The 10,000-nt window shown below is 35.4% G+C and overlaps 2 protein-coding genes across 2 annotated transcripts in view; one reads left to right on the plus strand and one right to left on the minus strand.

Annotated features, from left to right (window-relative positions):
* LOC119575987 (IDLSRF-like peptide) overlaps positions 1–7,175 on the plus strand; it is an 85,245-nt gene extending 78,070 nt beyond the window's left edge. The window contains exons 4-6 of the mRNA XM_037923515.1: positions 1,074–1,205; positions 3,586–3,738; positions 4,289–7,175. Coding sequence (XP_037779443.1) covers positions 1,074–1,205; positions 3,586–3,738; positions 4,289–4,482 — 479 coding nt within the window. The 3' untranslated portion in view covers positions 4,483–7,175. The remainder of the gene's footprint in view (positions 1–1,073; positions 1,206–3,585; positions 3,739–4,288) is intronic.
* A 1,251-nt stretch (positions 7,176–8,426) lies between these two features.
* Positions 8,427–10,000, minus strand: part of LOC119576399 (sorting nexin-2-like) — a gene marked incomplete at its 5' end in the record, with an annotated part of 5,936 nt that continues 4,362 nt past the window's right edge. The window contains 1 exon segment of the mRNA XM_037924079.1: positions 8,427–9,810. Coding sequence (XP_037780007.1) covers positions 9,760–9,810 — 51 coding nt within the window.

The raw sequence follows: 10,000 nt of genomic DNA on the forward strand, positions 1-10,000 counted from the left end.
GGCGAATTTGATTTAAAACAAAGATTTGGGTGCGTGAGGATATATCAATAACTCATTGCTTTTTGGTTAGAGTTTAATGAAAGCCTGCGCTTTGGAGAACCACTTAGACGAAGATCTTCTCAGAAGTAATTTGTGAAATCGCTTAGAAGAACAATTTATGCGGAAGGAAGTTTTACACGGAGTCATTGCCGAGAACGAATCGAGAAAAGGAATTCTCTTGAAAAAAGTAATCGTATGATAAAAGGCTTTTAGTTAATACAGAGTTAGTGGTCTGGCTAAAAGATACGCTCCTGCTAAGCCTGGATTTATGCATTAGCTGAATAGCCTCCAGTTTAGGTCGTATGAGATCTGTCATGAATGAATATGATAAATACGCAGTAAATAGGAATTGCCTTTCATTATAATTTTTCGTATAGTCACCCCTGACGCCTTTTTTTTCAATTTACCCTTTTGATGATCGGATAAATATTTGACATTTTTAGTGTACAGATTTTTTTTTTTTTTTTTTTTTGGGGGGGGGGGTTATGTTTTACATATTCATTCGTTATTTATTTTTCCCGTCTCTCATGTTCCATCTTTTCATATTATATTATCTCGTTGCCTCATACACCATACTAATACATAATGAGATCCAAATTCTCAGATAATTATGATTGGACTCCATAAAGCACACGGTTTTCTTTTTACACCTTACTTATCTTCATCTTCCGCACACCTAATTATAAGCATATACCCAAACATCTCTACAAACAATAACAATAACCACCAACGTAGTCAAATATACTTAGAAGAAAAAAATAACATCCGTAAAACCAGTGAAAATAAACGATTCCTTTTCTCTTTCAACACACCTTATTATAAACACATACCCAAACACCTCTAAACACAATAACAAAAACCACCAACGTAGTCAAACACACTCAGAAACAACAACAACAGCAACAACAACAACAACTACAACTACAACAACAACATCAACAACAGCTACTACTACAACAACAACAACAACAAAAACAACCACAAAACATCCTTAAACCAGTGAAAATAAACGATCTCTTCCTTTTTTCCAACAGAGAGAGAGTGCGCTGCCTATGAACCCTTCCGGTGTCCAGGTGGAAACGTGTGCATTTCAATCCAGTACCTGTGTGACGGCGCCCCTGACTGCCCTGACGGTTACGATGAGAACCTTCGGCTGTGTACTGCAGGTGAGTGTCCTGTGTGACCAGAGCGTTGATCAGTGTGTGTGAAGGTAAGGGTGAGTGTGTTGATGAGTGTGTGTGAGAGTAAAGGTGAATGAGCGTGTTGATGAGTGTGTGTGAGGGTAAGGGTGAATGTGTTGATGAGTGTGAGGGTACGGGTGAGTGATCGTGTATGATGATAAGAGTGAGTGAGAGGTATTGGTAAGTGCGTATGAGGGTAAGGATGAATGAGTGTGTTGATGAGTGTGTGTGAGGGCAAGGGTGAGTGAGTGTGTGTGAGGGTAAGCGTGAGTGACTGTGTGAGGGTAAGGGTGAAGGAGTGTGTGCGTGTGTGTGTGTGTGTGTGTGTGTGTGTGTGTGTGTGTGTGTGTGTGTGTGTGTGAGTGAGGATAAGGGTGGGTGAATGTGTATGAGGGTAAGGGTGAATGTGTGTGAGGGTAAGGGTGAATGTGTATTAGTGTAAAAGTGAATGAATGTGAGGATAAGGGTGAATTTGTGTACAAAGGTAAGGGTGTGTATGAGGGTATGGGTGAGTGAGTGTGTATGAGGGTAAGAGTCAGTGAGTGTGCATAGGGGTAAGGGTGACTGTGTGTGTGTGAGGGTAAGGGTGAGTGTAGGTTCAGTTCCTCGACCGCGTGTGCTAATGTATAACGATTACTTGATATATAACTATATTACTATATTGGGTGCGTGAGTATGCGCTTTGGAAAAACACTCAGACGAAGATATTCCCAGAAGTCATTTGTGAAATCGCTTAGAAGAACAATTTATGCGGAAGGAAATTTTACACGCAGTCATTCCCGGGAACAATTTAAGAAAAGGCTTATAAGGTGTGAGTGTTCATTTGGGTTCTTAGATCTTGCAATGTGTTGGATGTATGTGGGTCCCATTGCCGTTCATTTGGGTTCTTGGATCTTGTAATGTGTTGGGTGTATGTGGGTCCCATTGCCGTTCATCTGGGTATACGTGGCTTCAAACTGTTAGTGTTTTATATGAAATACTCCAGATTTCTGTCTAGACTAGATTACGATGGTAAATATTTACAGTAGAGACGCACCCGTCAGAGTCTCTAACTCATGTTAACTATCTAGGGGGACCCCGTGCGAAATCGGGTGTTTTGGGTGAGGGGAGGGGGAGATATGGACAGTTTCGCTCATAGCAGGGTTTTTTTTTTCAAGTTAAAGAAAGCGTAAAAAAAAAAAAAAAAACGAGATAAGAATCGCATTTCATATAATAAAGGTGGAAAATGTGATACCCGATGCCAAGATTCGGTCTCGGAAGATTCGACACGGCGTTGCGCGAACGAACGAGCGAACGAATCCCGCCCTAAACGCACTAATTATCACAAAGATCGCCGTATGAGAAAGAAAAAAAGAAAGAAAAAGTCTCGGTCGCATTATTCCCCTATCGATGGCTCTGCTCCCGGCCCCTCTCCCGATCGCCCGTACAATGAAAGATATAAATTGGGTTTACCTTATGGTTGCAGTGAGGGAGGCTGGGATGTGGCGAAGCAGTGGCGTATTTCTGCAGTTGGAACAAGGTTAATATAATTCACCGAACTGAGTGCTGTCCCTGAGATCGTAAAAATTTTAGTAAGAGACCAGTTGTGTTCACCGGAACGTTGGTAAAGAATTCGGAAACACTAATAATCACTGTAAATAAACTTTACACTTGAAACGAGCACTGTCACAAAAGAACTGTCAACTTTACCGGTAGATGGCAGCGCATGCCCCAGTGTGTAACAAGTATTTTTAATAATAATAATAAAAAATGTGCGTAAGTAGTAAAGTAGGACACGTCGTGTATCTAAAGAATGAACATTCAATAAATACATATTTCGCTACTGTTTTATGTAAATCAAAACAGAGAAATTCATTAAAAGTATAGTGTATTTCTAAAGAGATTGACACAGATTGGCCGTGACGTCATGAGGTGCATGCGCCTAGATAGTTCAGATTAGGTCACCGCGCAGCTAAGTTCGTTGTAAGGCGAGGAAGGCTGGACTTTGGCTCTGCGAGGCATTTGTCGCGACCTAATTTGATAATTTCTAATGATATTCTTTGCCTGTGCAGATTATGTAATATATTAATGAGTGTATTTTTTTTTTTCATATCCTTATGGCTTTGCCCTTATGTTAGAGAATATATACCCTCTGAGTATTAGGATTTTGTAATTGGCAATCTTGGAGCTCATAATATGTCAAAATAATCTTTTACCGAGCAGAAACTTCATCAGATCAGTATGATTGTTACAGAATATTTTGTCCTGAGATTACAAATCCTACACAGTACAACTCCACAACTGATCACCATTTGGCACTATACCATCACATTAGAAGACGCAGAAATACTCTATCCATGAACTAAACCACCCTCCTCCTTCACAGCCAAGCGACCCCCTGTGGAGGAGACCGCATCTTTCCTCCAGTCTCTCCTCGCCTCCCACGGCCCCAACTACCTGGAGAAGCTCTTCGGCACAAAGGCACGCAATGCCCTGAAGCCTCTTGGTGGCGTACAGAAGGTGGCCGTGGCTCTTTCAGGTGAGGTGTCTTGGGTGTGAGAGGGCGGTTTAATAATTCTGTAGCATTGTCTTTGCTGTGAAGAAACAATTTATAGCAGTCTTGGTCCTGAATAGACAATTCGTTTGTCCTGAATATGTAATTCAATAACTCGGTATTTGTTCAAGTTTTCATCTTTTCTTGAAAGATTAATAGAGATCTGTGATAAGAATAGCCGATTATTTTTAAAAGATACATTTTGATGGTTGTGACCATTTTTCAAAGTGTTTTACGTAGAGTATAGTGCACAGTGCAGGTTGACGTTGCTAGAAGACAGATTTTAGGTCACACCCTGTGGTACCATGATAGTTCTATAAAACTTTCATAACCATGACTGCTTGACATATAATAGCATTGTAATATACTCATTATTATCATCACCCATATTAAAATAATATAATATCTTCATCATTATTTTCAGTGGTTGAAGTATACTCTTTGCACAAAATCTCCATTCTTGAGAAATACAGAATCAACACTGCTTGAAGTATAATAGCATCTCTTCTTATCATGCTTGTCCTCTCCCTTCCAGAGTCCCAGACTATCGACGAGTTCGGCCGCTCTCTGAACCTGATGAAGAGCGACGTGGAGCACCTGCGTTCTGTGTTCATGGCTGTGGAGAACGGAGACATCGGCATGCTTAAGTCCTTGGGCATTAAGGACTCTGAGCTCGGGGACGTCAAGTTCTTCCTGGAAAAGCTCGTCAACACTGGATTCTTGGACTGAGAAGGGACGCTGACGAAAGAGTAAATGACCAAGAGGAAGAAAGAAAGAGAGAAGAGGAAGGATTTTCAGTTCTTTAAAAAATAATAATAATAATAATAATAAAAGGGATGAAAATGTGAATGCAAAAAAATGTTGATGACTAAATGAAAACAAGAAATATGAAAGGGGATGAAAGTGGAGATGGTAAATGCAGATCAGAAGGATTAGGATGAAACATTTTCAGATCTTGGATCTATGGACATGAGCCTTTGCTGTATGACTGTTGTCAGTGTGATCAAAGTTAACAATAAGAGCTCATGAGGCAGAACTCTGGACCAATTGGTGTCTGTAATCTCATTTTACTTATGACCGATAATAAAGCTGATATAAGTAAGATTGCTAGAACATATATGCAAAATACTAGTTCTGATTGTGAGATACATACATATATATATATAAAATAACATAAGTAACTCCACACTGATTCAAGATATCCTGAAGTATTATATAAACAATGACATTTAAGAAAGTAGAGTAGTCAATTAAAAGCATTAAAACCTGGTCACTTTTAAGTCAGATACAGAGCGTAATTCAGTAGAATTTAATGTTATTATTTAAATTATGTATGATAGACCAAAATACAAATACACTTAATTAAGGTTAAGTTAATGTATAGCACATTATGCTTATCTAATAATATAATTATTAAAAATATTTTTGTGAATATATTGTAAGCATTTATTCTGTTATTACCCACTGTATTTTAGTGTACGGATTTCTCTAAATATTTTCTGTGATATCTTTTTATTTGAGGGAATACACAAATTTTCTTTTTAGATGTTTATACATCAGTCATGACTTTATGTGCATCCTCTCTTGTTTTCTATATGCTAATCCTTTTAACTTCTGTGTAACAATCGGTAATTTAAACAACCATTGTTGTGTGGACTGACAAAAAATAATAGAATGCTTAAAATTTCCCTGTACACAAAGTCGAAGCCAAAATTTGTTCTGCATACAAAAATAAACTTTTTAAAATGTTGCTATCCAATGTTGTTTTTCTGTTGAAAGTTATGCAGTAAAGCTGAATACTATCTGAATGTTTTTTTTTTATCATTTAGCCATGTGGTTCTCCATAACTCAGTAAACTATTATGGTTATTCAAATTTATCTGAAAATATCAAGAAACTAAAATATGTGTGATATGCAGTTCTGGAAGGTAACTGAATCACTTGTAAATTATACCCATGAATTATACCTGAATTATACCCTTTTTTTCTGATTAAATGGACTTCCTCTTAGATTAGTAGTTTGTTTTATTTGAAACTGGGAAGATGGTGCGTCCTGGCATTGCCTTGGTAGCAGCCCGATACTCAACCAAACCAACAACCATTTACTAACCATGACCATATTCTAGGACTCACCCTCTTTTCATACCATAAATATACATTTTTATCTCCCCCTCTTTAGTACTAGCCTTCCAGACCAGTTTGTGTATATTTATTTATGATTTTTGACACAAGGCTATTACAGTTTTCAACAGCATGATACAGTATGTTTGATTTTCCTTTAAATGAAATTCATGGTTACAAAAAAAAAAATCTGGTTTGAAAATTATATATATTTCAGCACAATTAATGAAATGAGTTTACCTGTAATTTAGATGAACATAATTAAGCTGAGACTTCAAGCGTGTGTATTTGTATTTGAATCTTTCTCTAAGTATTTCTTAAAATGTCTTTCCAAAAAGGACACACACGATGGTTGTTGTTTAAATCTAAAAAAAAATGGTCTACCTATTCCTCACATGTGATATGTTTTGTCAGATATTATATGCATGCATGGTTCTCTGCTTTTGACTAAATGTACAGATGCACAAAATGTAATGTTCGATGGCCGTGATTCTTTAGTGTAGCGGGCAATAATATCACGTGTTTCTTTTCTTTCTTCCTTTAAGAGTTCGCCTCACGCCCTGCTGGTTTATTGTTTTGTTTTTTTAGCAATAAAGGAAAATGTGGTTAACTTTATCCCCTCCACTCTTTATTAGGTGAAGAAACAGACGTAAATTTTGATTTCTACTTTTGTTCTCTTTCTCTCTCACTTTTATCCTGTTATTTTTTTTAGGCTGGAGGACTGTAGTCAGGTGCAATAAACAACAATTTTTTTGAATGTGAAGAAAAAGCAATAGGACAAATAATGTTTCAGCTTACATGGATGCAGTGTGAACATATGATCCAATAGAAAATCTGTATTATATTGTTGCTCTCACCAATTTTACTTCTTTGAAAAATCACAAGTGAAATGGTCTCAATCTCAGATACAATACAATGTTCTATTCCCAGACGAATATCATCAAAAAGTCTCTTACAATTTCATGAATAACATTACACAGATATGCAAGAACAAATTTGTACACTTTGAATGATAAGCAAAAGGTCTGTTACTTTTGCCTCTGTTAGTGAAACTGTTATCCATACTGTTTGGAGTATTGAGCTGTTAATTTTGAATCTAATAACCAATGAACTTTCTATCATAGAGATTAGAAGTATGATGAACCGCTGCACAGTTTATCATACCAAGTGATTACATAATAATATCAAAATTAGGAAAAACAACTGTTGGTGAAGAATTTCAGTATAAGCATTATATCATGACCTGACCCTCTTTGTAAAGCACAGTGTTTCCTTTCAGCTAAAATAAAATTATAATATTTCTATAAATGCTTTATATCCCAATATTTTCAGCAAACAATTGTCCTGACTTCCAGTGTCAGAACAATACACAATTATTCTTCAACATGAGCGGAAAAAATATGTAAAGGAAAAAGATTTTGCAACCAAGACATTAAATATTCAAATCATGAAGTAAGAAACATCAATACAAGGAAATCCTATGCAATCCTAAATACTGCAATTTCTCCTTGCAACATTATTTTACCATGTCAGTTACATTATTAGATCTAAAGCTATTTCAAATAGCTTTAATATACCACATCCAGAAGAAACAACACTAGTACAGGGTGGAAGCAGATGGTCCACATTTGTTGCAGGTTGCTCCTTGCACCAAGCAATTTATTTAAAAAAAAATAAAAAACTTTATTATATATGAATATGCCTGGAAGAGAAATTTTTAAAATACAAATACAAGATTAGGGATATGGAACAGGAATGAATTAGTAGGTTTTAATTATTTTGCTGATGAACAATGACAAAAAACCTACCATCTACTAGTACAATCTACTTTTATTGATTACTAAGGTGTTTGGAAAATTTAATGCTATATTCTGTAATTTTGATTTTTTTTTTTTTTTATTGGTCTCAATATATGATTTATTTTCCTCCTTCCCTTCCTTTCTTTTTTTTCTCTCTCTCATTTTCTTTTCTTTCAGGGGCTTCCTGTTATTCTGTACCACTCTTGAAAATATATTACCACAGACTGTAAAACTTTGGCATTCCATTCCTAAGACTGTAGTGTTTATACATTGTTCACTGGAAACAATAGTGGTGAATTCTAAATATCATACCATTTACTGCTTTTGGGAATATATTTGCTTAGAAATATTCAGGCAATAGATGACATGCATTCACGCGCACTGATGACGAAGAGTGGGTCTAGACTCTTTGCGGGCACACTTTATGAAAAGTGATTTTGCACTATGTATGCTGTATCCTCCCTACGAAGATATCGTCTCTTAATATCACAAGATTATTAACCAATGAAGTATCACAAAAAGTAATTTTACGACCCCTGACTAAAAGCAAATGTCCACATTCTCAAGGCTTTTCAGCAGTCATCTTCTTTATAAATAACAATATGGGGTTAACCATAAGAAGCAAGACTATGTTAAGCATAACCTTCAATTTTTTTTTTTTTTTTTTTTTTTATGCAGACACTAAAAAAAATGATGGTATAATTACCATTTTTGAATATTCACAAATGAAACTTCAGGGAAAATTAAACACAAATCACCTTAAATAATTTTTCAAGTGATCAATCATATACATATATATACTGTACAATCAATTTCAGCACAGATTTTACTTTTCTAATGACAACAAATAAAGTACAAACCTGAGCATTCAAAAACAAAGATTGAATGACACGAGGTTTCAGCAAATACAAACTCAGCTTTACAAATATAACAAAATAATCCCAAAGAATCAAAGTACACCTTAATCTAATGTGAAAAGGGGTTGCCAAAGTAAATCAAATTTTCCCTCCATCTTTTCCAGAGATGCAAAACAAGCTAAGAGCAATAAAATGCTGAAAAATACACCCCCCTCCCTTGAAAAAAATCTTAACTTATTCACAAACATACTAAGTGCACCCTATGAGATACAATACAATAACGTTTTTTCATTCAGGAAAAAATACATCAAAAGGGGATTATATAAATAAAAAAAAAAGAAAATACCACAAATAAGAGCATATCTAATTAACTGCATTTAATTACCATATAGCAACATAAGCACTTCATTTGTCGGATCACATTTCAACTTTCAACACGGATAATGTGTTCATACTCAGATCTTTTTCTTCATTCAAAAAACTGAACTAATAAATAACAAACTGGCCCAGACACACCACACTTTCATCTTTCATCCCCTCACTGAAATAATTAGATGACCATTCATGATTTCCTATACCAGACCATCTTGTAGTAATAAGGTTAAAGTGGACGTTATTGTAAATATTTTTTTTTAACAAATGGGTAGTCTGTGGGTAAAAAAAAAAAAAAAAAAAAAAAAAAATCTATCTGCAGCTCTACAAGAATGAAGAATCATACATCTTTTGCCAGGAGATACATATATATATACTGTTCTACAAAAACAAGATATCTTTAAAGCACTCATACCTGATATTCTGGATTAATGCTAGTTTCACTTTTCCATTAACATTTTAAATGGAGAGAGAAAAAAATATATGTTCCAAATATCTTAAAATATCAACAAGCAAATCTTTCATAAACAGGAATGGCTGAATTATAATCATTTTAAGCAATAAAGATGCATTTTGTCATCTTCAAACATTCACAAAGAAAAAAAAAGAAAAGAAAAAAAGAATTTAGAGGAATGCTCAAAAACTTTAATCACCGGGAACTGGCTGTATCCATATAAAAAGGAGAAAAAAAAAATAAAAACAAAAATAAAAAGTCTCGGAGATATCAGCTACTGCTAAAAGAAAGAAAAAAAAAACGAAGTCTGCATAAACTGGAAAGTGAAACTCCTTCGCTAATACTTCCACTCTTCAGCAAGTTACAGCAGCAACTTCTTTAGCTCAAGGCAATCAGCAGATCCTCTATGAAATGGCCCTTGCTTCTGGGAGGAATGTCTCCCACACTTTGATTATCTGGAAAGAATGAATAAAATGGTAATCTAAAAGTTCTGTATAACACAATGAATAACTACTTACTAGTGAGAGAAACTTTCTTTGTCTGCAATAAAACACAATTTCATTTGCAAAAGTGATGGGAGTGTTCTGTCAAACCACACACATGTATTTGGAAGTACTCAGTCAAATTACAGGTCTCAAAGATAAA

Source organism: Penaeus monodon, chromosome 8, assembly GCF_015228065.2.
Source record: "Penaeus monodon isolate SGIC_2016 chromosome 8, NSTDA_Pmon_1, whole genome shotgun sequence".
Classification (NCBI taxonomy): Eukaryota; Metazoa; Arthropoda; class Malacostraca; order Decapoda; family Penaeidae; genus Penaeus; species Penaeus monodon.